We start from the raw sequence: 20,497 nt of genomic DNA on the forward strand, positions 1-20,497 counted from the left end.
GTACCGGTACCAAAAAAGAAGATTTATTCATAACACATGGGAAATACCCATGGAAACTGAGTTAACAATAAAAACAATTTTAAAAAACTAACGATAAAACCCCTGAAGACTATACATCTCACACCCAAGCCTCAACTCTCGTGCCCCAGTACCAAACAACTCACGGACCAGCCCATTGGTTGGGGACCGCTGATTTAAATGCAACAGACTACCTGTGAATTGCTGTTGACCATGTTCTTCCCTTTATGACCACAGTGTATCCTTTTTAAACTGATGCATTGTCATGAACTTTGTGGAAGACACCATGTTACCCCACCATCTTGAATACAGTGGCCAAGATGGCCATTTTGCCTAATCATGTTTTATGTATGGCTAGAGACTGGCAACATATGTAGTATCTCATAGGCAGAGGAGAAGACAACTTATATATAATGTTTGTCTGCTGTGGAGGTGAATTTTAATTCACATCTGCGCCTTCAGACTTAAGATATGAAGGATCAGCCCTATGTTTTATCATCGGAGAAGGGGTCCCCTGCACTGAAAAGGTGAAAAGAGAATAGTGTTGGAATAAAATATCATCCTCTTACTCCTTATCTCAAGCCTCATCAGAGGTCAGGGCAGTAAAAACAAGAAAATGTGCAAAAAACAACTTATTTATTCCAGATATTATTGCAAATATTTATTGTCATCAGATGAGATATGCAACTCTTCCATCTCTGGACAGCTGACAAGGAGGCAGCTAAACAAGAACGGCTCAGATACCCTCTGAGAAACAGTTTACATTCTCACATCAGGTGAGAGTTTATTTGCTAAGGGTCTGAGTCCAACAATATTAGATTAACTTCAAAGAAAGTTTTACTACCCAACAGCTAACAGAGGCTAACAGCAGCACCTGCTGACAGAAAAGTTCAGGATATCCTCAACAACTCACCTGAGTATCATTGTCCTTTGACAGAACTGAGTTTCACTGACTCATCTACTCGTATCTGACTCATTTGACAATGTTTTACAGCCTCCTCCAGAGTAAAAAGACGCAGACATATATTGACAGCTGATGTAAACAGCGAACTGACAGCCTGCAATCGCAGTCAGAGTTGTTTGTCCTACAGTGGCCAGAGATATGTACTTGAGTATGGAGGGATAGGAAAACAGTCGAATGACTAAAGATTATTACTAGTATTATTGTAATTAAAGTTCAATTGCATTTTTTTAAACAAAAGAATTTTTTTTGGTCTTTTTTTTTTCATACAACCTACAGCTCCATCTATTCATCCATCCATTCAAGAAACTAATTTCCAACGCTGGAATCAATGAATCATTCTTCTGGTCACTAAACCAGAGCTTGTGACCATAGGTGAGGGTAGGAACCTGATGGGTAAATTAACAGCTTAGCTTTAATACTTGGCTTTTTACGTGGCTCTTTTTGCCATAACAGGATGGTATACCAGTGAGCCCCTTAATACAATATGATACTTTAATTTAGGGCCCATGGCAAACAGTAAATGTATAAATAGTTCACTTTATGAAAAGTGTATAGGCAAAATTGAGTACTTTTTAATTTTCCCTTAGGGCAAGTTTGTATGTTTGAAAAGCAATAATAATAAAAGCGATGATGTGACATCATTAGGAACAAACTGATTGAAAATGTCATAAAACTGTAATGATTAAAAAAATGTGAGATATGACAAAAAATCAATTAAATTAAATTCAGTTTTATTTATACTGCGCCAAATCGCAAGAACAGTTGCCTCAAGGTACTATATTGCAAGGTAAAGATCCTACATAATACAGTGAAAACAGAGAAAACCCCAAAAATCATATGACCACCTATAAGCAAGCACTTGGGAAGGAAGAACTCCCTTTTGACAAAAACCTCCAGTAGAACCAGGCTCAGGGAGTGACAGCCATCTGTCGTGAACGGTTGGAGTGGGGGAAGGAAGACAGGACAAAGACATGAACCAGAACCAGAGATTAAAAATAACTAATAATTTAATGCAAAGAGGTGTATAAAAACATAGTTATTGAAAAAGGTGATTGACGAAGATACACTAAGTATCTTGAACCTGCATATTTGTTTAATATGCTCATTGAAGGACATATCCTGGTCAAAAATGACTCCAAGATTATCCTCACAGTGTTACTGGAGGCCAGAGTAGTCCCATCTAGAATAAGCATCTAGTTAGATACCATGTAACTACGATTTTTAGACCGAGCATCAAAAACCTCAGTTTTATCTGAATTTAGAAGCAGGAAATTAGAGGTCAACCACATCATTATGTCTTTAACACATTCCTGTAGTTTAACTAATTTGTGTGTGTTATCTGGCTTCATGGATAGATAAAGTTGGGTGTCATCTGCAGAGCAGTGAAAATTTATGCTATGCCTTCTAATGATACTATGTAAATACTTGGTAAAACATGTATAATGTAAACCGAATTGGTCCTAGCACAGAACACTGTGGAACACCATAATTAGCTTTATTGTGTGAAGAGGACTCTCTAATCGCTGAAATAAAATATCGTCCACAGTATGGAACGCTGCACTAAGGTCAAGCAGGACAAGTCCACTGTCAGAGGTCATAAGAAGATCATTTATAACCTTCACTAAAGCTGTTTCTGTAATGTGATGGGCTCTGAAACCTGACTGATTAGCTCAAGAAGAGTACATAGACAGCTTCATGGAATGGGTTTCCTTGGCCAAGTAGCTGCATCCAAGCCTGTATTACCAAGCGCAACACAAAGTGTCAGATGACATTCTCTGAAATGAAAAATCATGCTTCTCTATCTAGCAATCCAATGGAAAAGTCTCGGTTTGGCAATTGCCAGGACTATTCAACTACATTTTGCCAAGTGTAAAGTTTAGTGGAGGAGGAATAAAGGTGTGGGATTCTTTTTAAAGAGTTTAGCTCAGCCCTTTAGTTCCAGTGAAAGTAAGCATACCAAGACATTTTGGATATTTTCAAACTTTATGGGAACAGTTTGGGATGCCCCCTTCCTGTTCTAATAGAAGTGTGCATCAGTCCACAAAACTCTCAAATGGACTTCTGGAAGAAAGGTCAAAGATTCCCATAAACACACTCCTAAACCTTGTGGAAGGCCTTACCAGAAGAACTGAAACTACCACCCCACACCACTAGGGTAGGGTGACATCATATTAAACCTTATGGATTAGGAATGGGATGTCATTTAAGTTCACATGTGTGTGAAATCAGATGAGCAAATACGTCTGGCAACACAGTGTACCTCTATAAACCAGCTACTGAAGCTATCTGTAGGATGGGAGCTAAAGCTGGCAAAATGAGCAAGAGCCCGTTTGTGGGGCTTTCATCTTGTGTAAATGCCACACTTAATTACATGTCTTTTAATTTCTGTCTTGCACAGAAGTACAGGTTCACCAAAGTCAGCAGTTTGTAACCTGCGTGTGACCATGGTTGTAAGGCAGTTTGCAAATGAAGGTCAGATGACATATTTTGACCCATTCAAACAACCTTGACCCATTGTATCAGTAACAGGAATAACACCTGAAGGTCAGTACTGCCTCCAGGAAAGTGTGAACTCCTGCAGTGGTTTTTGTTTGCTTAGTTTTGAGTGTTGGAGAACAATGTACTGGTGTGTGCATGTGTGAAAGTGTCTGCGTATGCGTATGCACTAGAGGACAGTGTTATATTGTTTTGGAGCCTTGTGGTTGGGACGGAGCTAACACCTGAATGAACCTGTCACTGCAGACACATTGCTTTTTCAGCTCCAGCGATTACACTGCACCCAAACACACTGAACAATTTTTGGGTGGTGCTTTGTACATGTGTGTATGTGTAAGCGTGTGTGTGAAACAGGGAGAGGAGTGTGTTACTTGTGCACAGCCTGTGTGCAAGTGTCTGTGAGTGTGAGAGAGACAGGAACAGATAGCAAGAGTGACAGAGCGTTGTGTCTCACAGTGTACATGTCTAAACTACTGCTGTGTGTTGAGTTTCACCCAGGAAAATATGAAATAGGGCTACTACTGTGTCCTTCGGGGTTTAATAATGAGTCATTTTGAGGAATATACACATGAACGTGCATACATAGGGGATGGTAGACAATGGCAGTATTCAAAAATTCAAAGGCATCAAAACCTTAATTCAAGTGAAAAACAGAGGATTGCTCCTGAATATTTCATATGCAGAAAACACTAATGGAATTGGACTTGATAGTTAAGAGGATGTTTCAAGTCCAAAGATATTGATATCATTACCTCATGCTGCATTTATATCATATTGGAGGAACAGTATTAGATTTACACACCAACATCTACCCATCCATCAGTCACTTCCTCAATGCTTGTCCAGGGTTGTAGGGATCAGTTCTCATAAGGTGAGAGGTGAGCTACACCAAGAAAGGTCTGTTGCATAAATCTAGTCAGTTAGTATTAATTTTTAGACAGTATGTGGCATGGTGGTTAGCACTGGTATGTTACAGCAGAAAGGTTTTGGGGGGTTTTCTGTTTTTTGCTGTGTCTGCATGGGTTTTCTCCAGTACTCCAGCTTCCTCCCATAGTCCAAAGACATGCAGTTGGTGGAATTAGTTAACTGGTGATTGTAAAGTGTCTGTAGGTGTAACTGGTTGTCTGTTTCTGCGTTAGCCATGCGACAAACTGGTGACCTGTCTAGTGTATACCCCACCTCTCCCATTATGTTAGCTTGGATAGGCTCCCTCAACAGCGAGTTGTATAAGTGGAAGATGATGCATAGAAGGATTGTGGAAAACACCGACATCAATTTAGAGGAAAAGCATATAGCACTGTGCAAAAGTCTTTAGCCACTCCTCACTTCTTTATATATGGTAGGAAAATGAGAAATAGGTGCAGCAAGCTATTACAACTTCTGCAAAAATAAATAGGCTTCTGATGAGGCTTCAGTGAACAGTAGACAGATCAACTGAAGGGCCAGATGCATCTCTTAAATTCTGTGTCAGGTATAGCCTTTGACTGAAAATCAGTGAAAAAACAGCTAGTTTCCAGAAAAAGCCTTTGAAAGACCTTCAGAACACCTGAAGAACTAATACTCAAGACCATTTTAAACAATTACAAGAATGTCAGGCTTCTTGGAAGGAAAATACATGTAATGGGTTATAGTAGTACAGGATCTAAGGCTAAAACAGAGTTTGAAAGTTTGAAAGTCAATATTTCAAATGAAAACCAGGCTTCTTGAAGGACATCTGGAGCTCTTCTTTGGATGGTCACTGCATTTTGTGCCGAGATGATCTGACACCGCTTCAATAATGTTGAGGTCTAGGCTCTGAGAATTATAATCCATGATGGATAGTGTTCCACTTTGTGTTTTTTTTTCTATCCAGGTATGCTTTCAATGCATTGGTAATATATTTAGGATCATCGTCATGCTGAAAAATGAAACCATTACCAATCAGACGTTTTCCAGATGCAATCCCACGGTGGATTAAAATCTGACAGTACTTTTCTGTTTTCATAATTCCATCAGTTTTTACAAAATCCCCAACGCCACTGGTTGAGATGCAACCTCAAACCATGACAGAACTTTGAGCGTGTTTTACAGATATCTGTAAAAACTCACCATTGTGCAGTTCTTCTGATCTCCTACATAAATACTAATATATACAAAAAAGGTGAGTAAAAGTAAATCAGAAATTCCAATTTTCATTCAACATTCCATAAGGCCTGTTGCCACTGATTTTCTGTTCAGCTCTTCTGTAACTGGGCATACCTCAGCTTTTTCTCCATGTTTCTCTTAATGGTTTAATTGAGAACTTTACTGATGAGGCTTCAGCAAGCAGTAGACAGATTAAGTTAAGGCATCTCTCAAGTCCTTGTCAGGCATAGCATTGGACTGAAAATCTGTGTAAAAGCAGCCAGTCTCCAGTGAAAGACCTTCAGAATGCCTAAAAAACTACTGCTTAAGACCATCAAGTCAGGCTTCTTGGAAGCAGATTTCATGTAATGGCTTACACATGGTTTGCATGCAGGAAAAGTTAAAAGCAGGATGAGTAATAAATAAAATTGTCTTGTTTCTAGACTATATGGTTCACTATATGGCAACTTTACTGTACAGACTTAGTACTAAGAAAGAAACCATTTTAGCTGTACTATGATGTTGTGTTAGGCTTGTTAAGAGACAAAGTAAGGCGGACAGATTTGCAGAGATAGATGAAACAAAAGCAGGTCAAGGGGAGCTGACACCCATCAGCTTTCTCTCCTTAATCTATCAGTGTAACACATCTCTTGCCCCATCTCCCTAGACACAATGACATGCCAGATATCACAGGCCCTCAGCAATTGGCTTTGTCATGGCCTTTAACCCATGCGGATCTATATGTGTGTGTATGTCTGTGTGTGTGTGTGTGTGTGTGTAGTAGATGGTGCTTTAAAACACAAGCTCAAAAATTAATTTACAACTGCTCTTTCTTTGTAATGTTCCACTAGCCACTGAACACATGTAAATCTGTGCTTGTGTTTGTGTGTTTGCTGAGGTTGGGTGTTAATAAAGACAAGAAACAGAGAATCCTTAAAATAGAATTAGACATATAGCCACACAAAGAGCTTCAGTTGCTAAAATGTAGATGAAATATCAGTTATTGTCCTGTGAAATCGTTGGCTCTGGTGTATTGCAAATGTTATCTCCAAAATGCAACCCAGGAAACCTTTTCTGTTCTACTACCGTAAAGTGGGTATCTGTGACTTCTATCTCGATGCAGAAATTTACACACATATTACAGGTAGCTTTTCTATTTAATACAGGATGTGTTTCTTTTGCTCTCTGTGTGGCATCTTAAAGTGGCAAAAACACAGCATTTTATGACACTTTTGTTGTAGATTTTTTTTTGTCGTTCATTTATCCCAACTCTGACCACAGTGTTCACTACTGACACTGACTTTCAGACACCACACTCTATGTCAAAACTGGCTGAAGTCTAGAAGAAGAAGATGCAAAGAATTTGTGTGGTGACAAATGATAGAATGGTCTGTAATTCACAGTAGCAGCAGGTAGAATCAGGATGTCTGACAGGCAAGGAAGCAAAGCAGGTAATGACAGTCTGAAAAGTTATAAGGGCATGATGTGCTGCAGGAATCCAAGTTGTCAAAATGACAGACACATTTCTGTGGATACAAATGAGGACATGAATCGGGATGTGAAAAGAAGATTTCTTAAGTTGCAGTAGTTTCCCAGGTAGAAAGTTTTAAGTGAATCAGTTACTGATGCGCGCAATACCAAAAGTTTATTAATGGTTAGGTTAATCGGGTAAACTTTTTACATCAGTTTGTTCTCATCTCAAAGAGCAATTTAATACCGCATTTTCAGATGCCTAATGCTACACACTATTATGCAGTTGGGGCCCTGTGGCATTGGTACTGACATGCCATCTATGGCAATGTCAGCCACCAGGAGCCAAGGTATCTCTATTAGAGAGCCACAAATCTGTATTAGGAGGTTGATGAAGTGTTAGTGACATATACTGGGAGTTCGTTTTCTTTCTTTTTTTTTTTTTTTTGCAAATTTGTTCAATTTTTCACATTTTTTCAATCGAAATTGTTCTTTTTTTTTTCTTACTTTTTAGGTTTAAGCACTGCAAACTACTTGCTGAGGTTTAGCACAACAACATGTTTTAGGTTAAAACACACACGCCTCCACAGCAATAACTGTGATGATTGACAAATAATGATTTAGGGGTTACAGACCCCTCCCTTAGCTCTGGGGCACATAAACCAAAGGACACCTTGTGCATAAATGAGCCACACCAGCAGCTGTGATAAACAGTGCTAAGCGATGATGTGGGAATTAGAAAAGGCTTGTCCGGCAAGGCAGTTATCCAAAGGGTGTACATTAAATATGCAGTTTTACTTTAAACAGTAGGATCTTGAGCAAGCTTGTAAGACTTAATACCTGCTTAGCTAAGATGTGTACCCCATAACGAGGTTCTGTTCTGATATGATATGGAGTTTCTGATAATGACATTGCTTTGTATTAAACACTGTTTTTCTTTGTTCCTTAAAACATTTGGTCTCTTTATTAGGGTTACAGTGGCATTAAATATTAGAGGAACTGAAATACCTCATTTGCTATACACTGGTTCATCCACAGTACTCTAAACAGTAACATTTTACTTTCAACCTCCAATTATCATTTTCATAAGTAGTGGTAGTAGTGTTTGGTCAGTGTCAGGAATTGTGACTGGCTCAAAGGTACCATTTCTGAATATTGTAAAGAACAAATAAATTATTCTACCATATAAAAATAATAACTGTAATCTACGTATTATTGCTCTCCACTGCCTTTGTGTTAGTATGTTAGTGATGTCTAAATCCATAGAGCATCCTATAAAGACAGCAAATATTTCTAATATCTCTAACATCTCTAACCACTGTTTGTCTTTGCAGATTAGAAAGTCCTTCCTATGAGGTGATGCAGCTCGACTTTGAGGTGGATAACGTGATTAACCTGGTGCCAACCCAGACTCTACACTGGAGCGTTGAATACCCAGCTGGCACACAGACAATTTCCAGGCAAACAGAGAAAGTTTCACACCTCTATATCAGCAGTGCCGACATACAGGGCATCGTACCACTGGCTGAGGTAAGGGATGATTTGATAGATGAGTACAGATATAGATATCTATGAGCATACATATTGACATGCCCAGCAGCACACACTTGTTACATTTGCTGGAATAGACTTAATTTTTCCCTCCATTTCCCTCCTCCTTCTAACCTTCTTGCTGGCACCCCCAGCCACCTCCTTCCTCTAGGGTGATCAAAGCTGGAAAGGTCAACTTGTTTACCCCCTCCTGTTGCTACAAGCCTCCCGGTCTCTCTCTCTCTCTCTCTCTCTCTCTCTCTCACCTTTTTAGACAGACACACAGCAGGTTTTTTTTCCTCACAGGTTTCAAAATAATAAGCAGCCTCACAAGCAGTCATGCAGATTGACAGGCTGACATAGAGTCACTCACACAGACTTTGTAATAACAGTCATTGCCTAAAATTCACAGATGCCCTTACTTTCACTTCTCTATTGTATCCTGTAGGTGTCCTTCCTTGTAATAATCAAATACAAAGACTGCCCTTTATACATATGTAAATTGAGTTCAGTTCAGTTTTGTTTATATAATGCCAAATCACAACAACATTCACCTCAAGGCACTTTCTATTCTAAGGTGAAGACCCTACAATAATACAGAGGAAACTCTAAAAAATATAAAAGAAAAAATCTAACAGTCCTCTATGAGCAAGCACATGGCGACAGTGGGAAGGAAAAACGCCCCTTTAACAGGAAAAAATATCTGGCAGAACCAGCGTTAGGGAGGGACAGGCATCTGCCTGATGCCTTTATTGGTGTTTATTGGACTGGTGGTCCTCTGCCATGACCATTTGGAGTTGAGGGGAAAACCCTCCATGTTCCTAGACTTTAAAAAGCATTGACATTACCAACAAGTCTTCAGAACAAAACCAAAGGATTAAAAATAGGCATTTAGTTATTTATTATACACTTGGTAAATGAGAGGAAATAATCTAATACTAATAACATATTGGCACTGTAAATTAGCTGTAGTGGGCAGCAGGCCATACTAGGCAGCAAATGTGAAAGATCATAGCAAATGTTACACAAATACTTTAATTAAACCCTTAATTAAACCTTCCAGTCCAGTCAAAAATGGCCAAGCACTATTCCATCCATCCATCCATCTTCTTTTGCTTATTTGCATATCTTTTGATATGCAAGCCTATCCCAGCTTGCATAGGGTGCGATGCAGGGTATAGCCTGGACAGGTCGCCAGTTAATCTCAGGGCCAGCACTAATTCATGCATCCATCCATTTTATTTTGCTTATCTAAATCAGGGTCGCGGGCCATGAAGCCTGTCCCAGCTGCTATGCAAGAGCCAGTGTGGGTCCAGCACTAATTCAAATTCTGTTAAATAATATGATATGTTTCATTTACATTTAATTATAATTTTTTAACCTTTGTTTTTTTTTTTTGTTGCTTGCATTATTTATTTGAGTCTTCGTTGAGTTCTTTGAGATTTGTAAGTACAAGGAAATGAACAAAAATAGTTACAGTGTATAAAACTTACATAACTATTTGGTGAAGTAAAATGAATTTCACCTTAAATGAGTAAAATGATCATTTACTCTTTAGTACTGTAGATTTGGTGCATACAGAGAGAGACAGAGAGAGAAAGGAAAAAAACTCATAAAGTTAAATTTAAAACTGTCTGCCTGCAACATTTCTATTAAGACAAAATATCCCTATTACAACATACACTGGAAAGCCCAAACAGCTCTGGCTAAAGCAACCAAGAACCCTTAGGCTAAAAAGTAAGGCGGGGAATGCTTTTCAAAATGCTCCTAGTTCCATTACCACTGAGGTAGAGCTAATCTGCCCTGATAGCCCTCCTTCAAACAGCAAAGCCCTAGTGACAAAACCCAATTTTGTTCAGGTCTCTGCACCCCCTGTCTTTTTCACACACTGCAAAAAGCAAGCTTGAAACCATCATTTCGAATAGCAGGGCTGTTGGGATTTTGCTTTGCTCAGTGTGAATGGAACGTCAGGATGAGCTACAGCTTCTGACACGCTACACTTTATAACATAACCGAAGATTTTTTATCACTGTTATTATTAGAGTGATGGGTATTTACTTATATTAAATGTACATTAAACATAAATTACATTACTACATGTTTTATTACAAAAAGAGAGATGAAGTACACCCGTCAATATTTCTACAAGTTACTGTGCATAATACGAGGCTTCCTTTTTGGGTTGGGTTTTTTTGCCCCCGATTGTATCATAATAAATATATATAATTCATAATTCATTTATGTATATAATTCATATATAATTCACCTTTTGTGAACATACATTAGGTGTTGTGGGAATGAAAAGCGAAATTATTTTATGCCTTTATAAGGTGTTATTGGTGTATAACTGCAAAAGTTGGTCATTTTAGTTGATTGCTGGGTTGTTGCTACGCAACATAATGATGGCATAATGGGTGTACAAATGTTTGGTTCAGTTCATTTTAAAAAACATGATTTGTATTTATAGCCATATTTTTTATGGTGATCCTATTATTATTATTATTGTGAATATAAAAACTATACTGTATACTGCAGCAAAAAATGTAACATTTTTTTTAACTCCAATAAATAAATGCTTTAAATGACTAAATTATTAGAGAATTCTGGGCTAAAATTTAGCAGCTACATTAAAAAAATCCTTGGAAGGTTATAAAACAGAAACACACAATTGTCTGGTGTTTAGTTAGGGTCATTTAATCTCAAATCCGCCAACTTAGCTCCGAAAATTGAGCTCCTGAAAACAACCCATTCTTTTACAAATGTTTGTACTACCAGTCTGTATGCAAAAGTTTTTGGTGCGTTTATACATCTGTGGTCGTGGACGTGATTGGAACGTCTGAATTTCTATGAGTTGGATGGGTCAGTGAGTACTTTTGGCAAGATGGTGTGTATTAAAATGGTTGTTAAATTCCAGCATCATACATTTAGCTCTTTGAGATATTCATGTTCAAAAACTGCCTCAGATTTCAATGTGCAAAAAAGTGGACTGACCACTTTTGAAAACTATATATCTTTTATATATTCTATATATACATGAAACTAAAATTTGATAACTTTGAAACATAAAAATGTTATGCAAATTGGAGATGGTCAAGTATATGGCCTGTTTTGATTTCAGACACAACAACCTGTTGTTGTGATTAGAAGTTATCAACATGACTAAGAATGATTATATGTAACTGAAGCAGTTTTCTAATTGCCTCCAGCATTACATGGATAAAAAAAAACACATCTGTTGTCTCTGTCACTCCTAACTACTAGTTACACACACAAAGAAATGTATTTGTATCCACACATGGACACAGACATTTTTTCTTTCCCTCCCTCCTATCTCTCTTTCGCTCCTCTCCTTAGGTAAAAGCATCAAAATGGCTGCTATTACGAGCCATTTGGGCCTCCAAATTTGTTTACCAGAACTCCTGACCAGGTCTGGATTGCTGGTTGGTTATTTAAGGTGACTTTCACTGAGAGGGGTCTTTGTGATAGATTACCAAGATGAAAGCTCCAACTTTTCTGGGTTTTCTTGGAGAGAAGGAATGATGAAAGAATAAAATTATGAGCTGCTAGTGAATCTTCAAAAAGAGCTGGATGAAAATGCTTTCACACTATCATCTATCCTTTTTTCTATACAATTCCACATCTGGGAAACATGAAATCCTTCTCACAGCTGTTTAAACAGCCTAAAAGCTAAATAAGACATAACATTTCATCACAAGCACTCTAGACTGACCTTAAAGCATAATTTCCTAGCCATCTGTTTGGCTGATTTAACTCCACTTTATCCATCTTCTACCAGCCTCCAAATCAAAAGTCAGCTTATCAACAGGTCTGATGTGATAGTGCAGTGTATTCTATTTTACAAGGCAGCAATGAAAAACAGAGCCCTGGCTGTCATTACCAAAGCCCTCTCCGACATTTTCCTCCTAATTCCATATATCCATTACGGTTCTGGTCTGTTGCCTGAGCTGGAAAGAAAGAGGTCCTCTTCAGGAAACGATGGATTATTAGGAGTAATTTATCTCCTGTAGGGGTGGAAAAATTGGTTTCATCTTTTACAGAGGAGAGGTGACTGGGGCATAAACAGTTGTTAGGGAAAGAAGAGTGACAAAAGAGAGCTATATAGAAATAGAGACAGAATGGCAGAAATTAGCACCAAAAATTGGGATTCAATTTAAGGCAGTTAGCATTTGTCTAGCAAAAGATTGGCATTGATTTCTGCCAATGGTTAGATCAAGAACAAAACACAGATTAATATTAACTAAGCAATTTACAATACCTTGTAACCCAATGCCAAAAAACGGGAACAAATCCAATTCCTGTCACTGACTTCTCAAACAAACCGTCCATCATAAAATTCACAGAGCATTTGCTGAATAGGAGCAAAGAGGACTTTGAATTTATTGCCTAAGGAGAACAGCAGGGTGGAGGAAAAGAACTGCAAAGAACCCTGAAAACTCTGAATAGTGAATATGCGAATTTCCTATTTTGAAAAGTGGGTTGTCATACCTGAATGGACCCACAGTGACGGCCAATGGTGGCCTTTATTTGTCCCAGACAGTCCTCTCAAATCTGACGGTGAAAAATTTTCTGAAGAATATGGGCAATAAACCCGTTAAAGCTTAGATTAGGATGTAGTAACACACACTGCGTTCACATTGTAAGACAGTCAATTCACCGCCTATTACCTCATGTAAGTAACTTTGGCAATTGTGCTGTTTGCATTAAATCCATATGTTTTGTCCCACTATATGAATTTCAGACGATATTCACTTTAGGTGGTAATATCAAAAAGTGTGATAAGAACCATACACGATGTCTGTATGTCATGACATGGGTTGTAAGAAAGGAGTTGTATCTGCTGTTTTATCTACAGTGTATTGGATGCATAACTTAATCGCTATAAATTAAAAGATGGCACTGAAGACTTCAGTTATAAAATGTCCAAATGAAATAAGCCTTAAATACCTTTTTGAAGCTTTTTGAAGTGTAAGTCAACATAAGTCTTAGTTTCTGCACTTGTTTACTTGAGGATCTCAGAGAAAACATATCTGAAATAGCTGCAAAGTTTGACTGCACATTGTTATTATTCCAACCAAAATGTCCTGGTGAAGGTGAAGAAAGGATATAAAATCACGGGAGACATTTGAAACGGAGAAGAATTGCTCAAATTCTAACATACAATGTATAAGGTGTAGCATGTTTATTATAGTCCATATAATGTCTATATATTATACAGACGTTCAGTACTTTTGTCCATATAGTGTATACGGATAAAACATTGTGATCATACACCATATGGGAAAAAGTACTGAACTATATACACATTATAGCATGAGGTGCATTGCATGGAAACCCACGCCATGATGCTCCCGCTGGACAGTTGTTATGCTGCTGTTAATACCAGAGGAGGTTTGGGGCTCTGCAGTTATCGAGTTACCAGAGCATTGTGAACTTTTAAGCATTATGGACTTCACAGCATTCAACGACTCCAATCTGTAACTGGTGACACCTCAATTAGATTAAGAAGTGTGAGCAAAACATTTTGCCCATATTGTGTACAAACAGTGCAAATTACAAACAGGGTGTAGCTGAGAATGATGGGATGCCATTTATCTTGCAAGTGACTGGTCAAAAAGTACAGGCATATAACTGCTGAACTGATGGTGCCACTACTAAAAACCTTAGAGGATACTCATAGTGATTCTAATTCATTTTAAGAAGTGCACCAATACCAAAACCAAATATGATGATATCCAATAGTTTTCAGTATTTCTCTTAAAACCACGTCACTAAAACAAAAATGTCATTAACAGGATAAACTGTCTCATAACATGAATGTCTTTGCCATAGTGTTTGAAATGGCCAAGTTTCATTAGCAATGACTGCATTGCATTGTATGTTTTTTGGATGAACTACTGTAAAAATGTAGAACTAAAGAGAAAAATAGGGACAAAGAACCCTATTGCGTTACTTAGGAGAAAACAAAATGAAAAGGAATGTCAGAGTGGGCCTACTATACCTTCCTATAGAGTTATTTTATAAGCTAAAAATAATTGAACCATAATAATGTTGTTTTATGCTCTCCGCAGGTGTCATTACACACTTCAGCAGAGTGGTTTCAGAGGGAAAGAAATCTGCACATGCATTCGCAATAATGCTTTTGTATCTGATGCTTTGTGCATACATTTATTTCTTTATTATGTGAAGAAAAGGGTAGTGAATAAATGTTTTTTGTTCCCATTGTCTTCTTTTGGGATTAAGTAGTTTATATTTCATCCACCCCTCTTTTACCCTCTTTTTTCTCCTCCATCTTACCTCATTTTTCATTATTCCCACCCTTCCTTCTGTTTCTGTGTCCCCCTATCTGGTCTTCATTGCTATCCTCTGTCTATTTCTCCACTGAGTTTCACCTCTCTCTGAGGCTTTGCTATGGAATTAATTCTTAATTAGAACACTTGTTTATCTTTGTTGCTTAAAGATGCGCTCATGTGTGTGTGTGTGTGTATGTGCAGACCTCTTAGCAGAGCAGTTATGCTAAGTGGCTTCTTAATTTGCCTCCTCTTATTGGTTCCCTGTAAGAGGAAGTTAGTAAGTGGGAAGAAGACACTGAAAAGTCAATAATCTTTTGATGAAATCTTGCACACACCACCACCACATTGTTTTCAAACTCAGTTTTACTATTTCCATGGTGTATGTGTTTATTACCAGCTGCATTTTCATGCCTATTTCCCAATTCCCATCCTCTATACATTATATATAGCTTTTTGTCTGTTTATACTAATAGCAACACACAGTAAAATCAGTCGAATAGAGTAAGACAAATAAAGATTTGATCCCTTCTATAGTTCTACTGAACAGTCCCTGATTTTATATTAGTTTTGTTTTAATGGAGAGATACAGAAAATCGACTGAAAATCCAGGAGAAACATATTACATGCACTTTACATAAAATGTATACGTTGATTTGCATGTCACTGTGTGAAACAAGTATTTGATCCCGTAAAATATGACTTAATACTTGGTGAAGAAAACGTTGTTGATAAACACAGCAGTGAGGTATTTTCTCATAGTTTTGCACACATCTCGGGAGGGATTTTGGTCCATTTCTCTTTACAGAAACTCTTGAAATTCATTAGGTTTCACGGCTGCTACTTAGTAACTCGAAGCTTCAGCTCCCTCTACAGATTGTCTATAGGATTGAGGTCTGGAAATTGACATGCCATTCCATTACCTTAATGTGCTTCTTCTTTAGCCATTCCTTTGTTGTCTTGGCGGTATGTTTTGGACCATTGCATGGTGGATGACCCATCTTCAGTGTATTAGCTTAGGGAATGAGGTTCTTATCCAAGATTTTATAGTATATCACGGTGAAGTTGTACTGTACCCTTAGCAAAAAAAAAGAAAGGATAATGTGTCCAGCTCCACTTGACTGTGCGGATGGTGTTCTTTGGGTCATACTCAGGATTTCTTTTCCTCTAAACACGATGGGTTGAGTTAATGCCAAAGAGCTCAATTTTGGTTTCATCTTACCACAGCACTTTCTCCCAAGCCTTCTCTGAATTATTTAGGTCCTCACTGGCAAACATAAGATGGGCCTGTACATGTGCTTTCTTGAACAGGGGGACTTTCGTCATTGCTGCATTATGACAGAGTGTGTTACCAATTGTGTGCTTGGTGACTGTGGTCTAACCTGCCTTCAGATCATTTACAAGCTCCTCTAGTAGTTTCGGGTTGACCCACCACCTTTGTCATGTTCATCTTCACACATCATGAGACAAGATTATGCATGGAGCTCCAGGCCATAGGCAACTGGTGGTCATTTTATAATTCTTCGATTTCCAAATAACCACATCAACAGTTGTCACCTTCTCACCAAGCTTCTTGCTGACAGTGTTGTAACCCATTCCAGCATTGTACAGGTGTACAATCTAATCTCTAAAGTCTTTTGACATCTCTTTGGTTCATGGAGTTGAGATACATTTTTTTAAGAAAACTCTACTAATGGACAATTTAAATAAAATAAAGCTAATTTAAGAGATAAGGACAGATAGATTGCCTCATTTTCATAAAATAATTTAATAGGATTTGAAAATAGATATTTTAACTAATTAACCCAAATATTCTTGTTCTTAATCTCTTGTGCTGCTGTCTCTCAAGGTTGCAGAAAATCTAGCAAATCTTCATCGCCAAACCCCAACACACCCTCACAAACTTGTCTTCAGTCACAGTATTTGCTTGTTAGCAGCCTTCAAACTCCCAATTAATCAACACATATGACACATTTTATGTGCGTGTGTGAATGTGTATGTATTTGGGTCACTGAGAACTTGCGTGTCCTGGGCTGCAGGTTCATTTCCATACCGAGCGGCTGTGGTTCAGTCCAATCAGTCAACAAGAAAAGCAGGAAGAGGGAGGTTGGGGGGACGGTATGGACATATGTGTGTGGGTGGTTTTGGTGTGTTTAAAGAGAGAAAAATAAGCAAGTTAGGAAATGACAAAAACTATAAGGCTTGAGGAGGGCCCACCATTACTTTCTTACAAAATGTAAAAAGAAAGTAGATGCATGCAATGTCAATGAAACAAGCTTCGTGCAGACACTTTTGCTCCAGGCAGTATGTATTAAGAAGAAGAAGCATTTGTTCTTCTTTAAATTTTTTAGTTCGCAAGACATTCACTTGATATAATGCAGCTACAAGAGAAACCCTTTCCACGCATTGAATGTTTTTGCAGTTATGTTGCAGAAAATTCTTTATGATCCTAAGAATGATCTTTTCATAGACTTACAAAAAAGGTCACTGGTGATAGTCATACTGGCATTTTTGGACGAGGTTTGTGTGCCCATACACAGACTTTAATTCTTTTGATGAATTACGACATCTTCAACCCTAATGAGTATGTAAGCCGTTGTTTGTACATGCAGCATTTCATTTCACATGAATACTCAGTCGTGTCCTTTTTGTTCTGGTTAAGAACATGAAAGGGCTCACTAGTTCAAAGTAAGCTGCTGGGCCAAACAGGAGTCATTCAAGTTCAAAAGAAGAAGCAAGGAAAGCAAAAGAATAATTTCACTATAGTTTCATCAAGTATCCCCGTAACACTTTTGTATTTTTCCTTCCTTATGATGTATGTCACACATAATCTTAAGAGAGAGGAAAAAGTAGCATCATCCAGTGTAATCTGTGGATGGAATGAACACCTGGATGAAATCCACTGAAATGCACAAGAGTTGTGATATAATAATGAGCCTACTCCTGCTAGAGCAGGGAGACAAATTGGAGTAGACAAAAAGCTTTCAGTTTCTAACAAGATGTGATGATTTGACTTCTGCTTTCTGTTTTTTATGAACCAAATCAAAAGCTGAAGAACAACCTCCTTCATGCTCAGTTACGTATAATACCACCCGTGAGTTGCTCAGCCCAACCACATTATCCTAATGGGCCACTAAACCAGCTATACCAGAGCAATATGGGATGGGACGCTGTGCTCAAGTATACATGAGGACATCTGATGCTTAGCCAATTATGAAAGTTATAATAAATTGGGAATGAAACAACTTTGCAGGAGAGAAAACAATAAAAATGAGCTACATAAGAAATATCATTGCAATGGAGTAGTTATGTGGAAATCTCCCTCACCTAAAATTAGCCTAGTTAGGTTTAAGCACAATTGATGGAAATGATGGAAAGATGCAGTGGTATAACTGCACAGACAGAAGTAGTAGGAGGAGAGCTGTAAAATGGGTGGGGAAAAAAGGGTGAGAGAGTGGTGGGGTAGAGGGTTAAAGTGACAGACATAAACATGAAAGAGAATATGGGAAAATGGTTGAGGGTTTAAGTAATTGAAAGAAACAAAAAAGAAGTAGACAAAGAGAGAGAAGGAAAGGAGCAAAGAAGGATGTAGCATGAGAGGAAATTACACACACTAATGGCAAAAGCGGGCACCAGAAGGAGTGAAAGTGAGAGTGTTGTGGCGGGGAAAAGATGGAGAAAAAGAAGAGGGCCCAGCGGAGGTGCAGAGCACCATGTAAGAGTCCCTTGGAAGTTATGGGTAGTACAAGAGGAAGAGAAGAATGAGTGAGAGGCACAAGGAAAGATAGATAGAGAGAGAGGAGATGAGAGCAGGGCAGTTCTAATGCAATTAGGGGTCTGGAAATTGAAAGTACAATTCTCTCTGGGATCTTTGCAAGAGTGGTGTGTGTGTGTGTGTGTGTGTGTGTGTGTGTGTGTGTGAGTGAGAGAGCGAGAGAGGTTGAATGGGCTGTTAGCTTTCATATCTACCAAATGTCTTCATCCCTCCTCCCTCCTGCTCTATCTCTCCCTCTCTCCCTCTGACTCCTCAAAATCACTCTTTTATTTTACAGTCCCCTCCCTCCATTTAATTTCTTTCGATCCTTATCCCCCTCTTCTTTCCTGCTTCCACTCTCTCTGTCTCCATCCCTGGCTCCAACCATCTATTTCTGTACCTCTCTCTTTTCCTCTTCATCTCTCTCTCTGCATTTTCATTTCATTAATTTGTGAAGAGGAAACGAAAATGTCAGCTGCTTTTTACATTTATATTTTGTATCTCAGACATTAAGCTGATGCGCTCCTCCATAACAACCTATCCTAAGAGCCAGAGTTGTAGAGCTTTAAATCTCAAGATCACAAAAACTTAAACTTCAAATTTAAGGAGTATTATGTTTTATGTTATTAAAACACACCGAAATATAATAATTGTATGATCAGTGTTGGGAAGGTTACTTTTAAAATGTATTCCATTACCGATTACAGAATACATGCCCCAAAATGTATTCTGTAACGTATTCCGTTACGTTACTCAATGAGAGTAACGTGTTCTGAATACTTTGGATTACTTAATATATTAGCATGCTTTTTACAACTATGTGAATGTACTATTGCTGTGATTTATTACTGTTACTGAAGGTCCGCGACTCCGAACCGTAGTAAAGGGACCTCTGACTAATACGGCGGGTTCCGTGTCGGGCTCGTAGCCGAAAAATAGCTTTACTTTGTTGTCTGGGTCAACTTTGCTTGCGAGAGACAGAGAGAGGCGTTGAAAGGCTGCTCCAACGGAGCTTATTGTTTCGGAGGAAAACACGAACACAGCGTACAGTCAATTCTTAAGAGTGTACTTACAACTGGGCTCGTCAGGCACTCTTCTTGGCTGCAGTGGTTATTATTATATTTACATGCTTCCAGCTCCCGTTTTTGCTCGATGACAGCTCGTATTTTTCCACTCGCCTTTTTCTCCCTCCTCGCGCTCACAGACACATAACGTGTATGGCAGTCCATTCTCCCAGCAGCACGGACTACACTGCCCATCAGGCTACATTCTTTAGAGCTATACCTGTAGCATTCTGCCTATTAGCTTAGCACAACAACAACAAAAAGGCGCTCTCTCACCCAGGAAACACGCAGAGAGAGAGCGTCACCCTGTAACCATGGCAACCGTAACGCTGCCACCTGGAAAAACAGAACGTAGCTGTCAAACAACACCCAAACAGTCCTGACCCGCCACCATATGAAACAGGAAAGTACCGCCGTGTAATCCATTTATTTCAACAAAGTAACTGTATTCTAAATACCACCTTTTTAAACGGTAACTGTAACGGAATACAGTTACTCATATTTTGTATTTTAAATACGTAACGGCGGTACATGTATTCCGTTACTCCCCAACACTGTGTATGATATAATACTATTATTTTTATTGATTAGGCCTTTCTGAAAAAAATAAACTGTACAGTACATAGACACCTATATAGGGCTTTAAAAAGTCTTAATGATAGTCAACTGTGAAAAGAAAGAAACTGGCAATCTTTTGGGTTGATTTAATTATATTATTCTTCACAGTTAAAGGCATAAACACAAACACCAGTGTCTCCATCTAATTACCTGGTCTAATTACCTGTGTGCA

The 20,497-nt window shown here is 38.4% G+C and overlaps 1 protein-coding gene across 1 annotated transcript in view; it reads left to right on the forward strand.

Annotated features, from left to right (window-relative positions):
- LOC146376501 (transmembrane protein 132C) overlaps positions 1-20,497 on the forward strand; it is a 283,608-nt gene that overhangs the window by 194,256 nt on the left and 68,855 nt on the right. The window contains exon 5 of the mRNA XM_084945651.1: positions 8,386-8,581. Within this exon, the coding sequence (XP_084801777.1) occupies positions 8,386-8,581 (196 nt within the window). The remainder of the gene's footprint in view (positions 1-8,385; positions 8,582-20,497) is intronic.

The sequence above is a fragment of the Perissodus microlepis genome, chromosome 12 (genome assembly GCF_051167445.1).
Source record: "Perissodus microlepis isolate ML-2025 ecotype Zambia chromosome 12, ASM5116744v1, whole genome shotgun sequence".
NCBI classification, from domain to species: Eukaryota; Metazoa; Chordata; class Actinopteri; order Cichliformes; family Cichlidae; genus Perissodus; species Perissodus microlepis.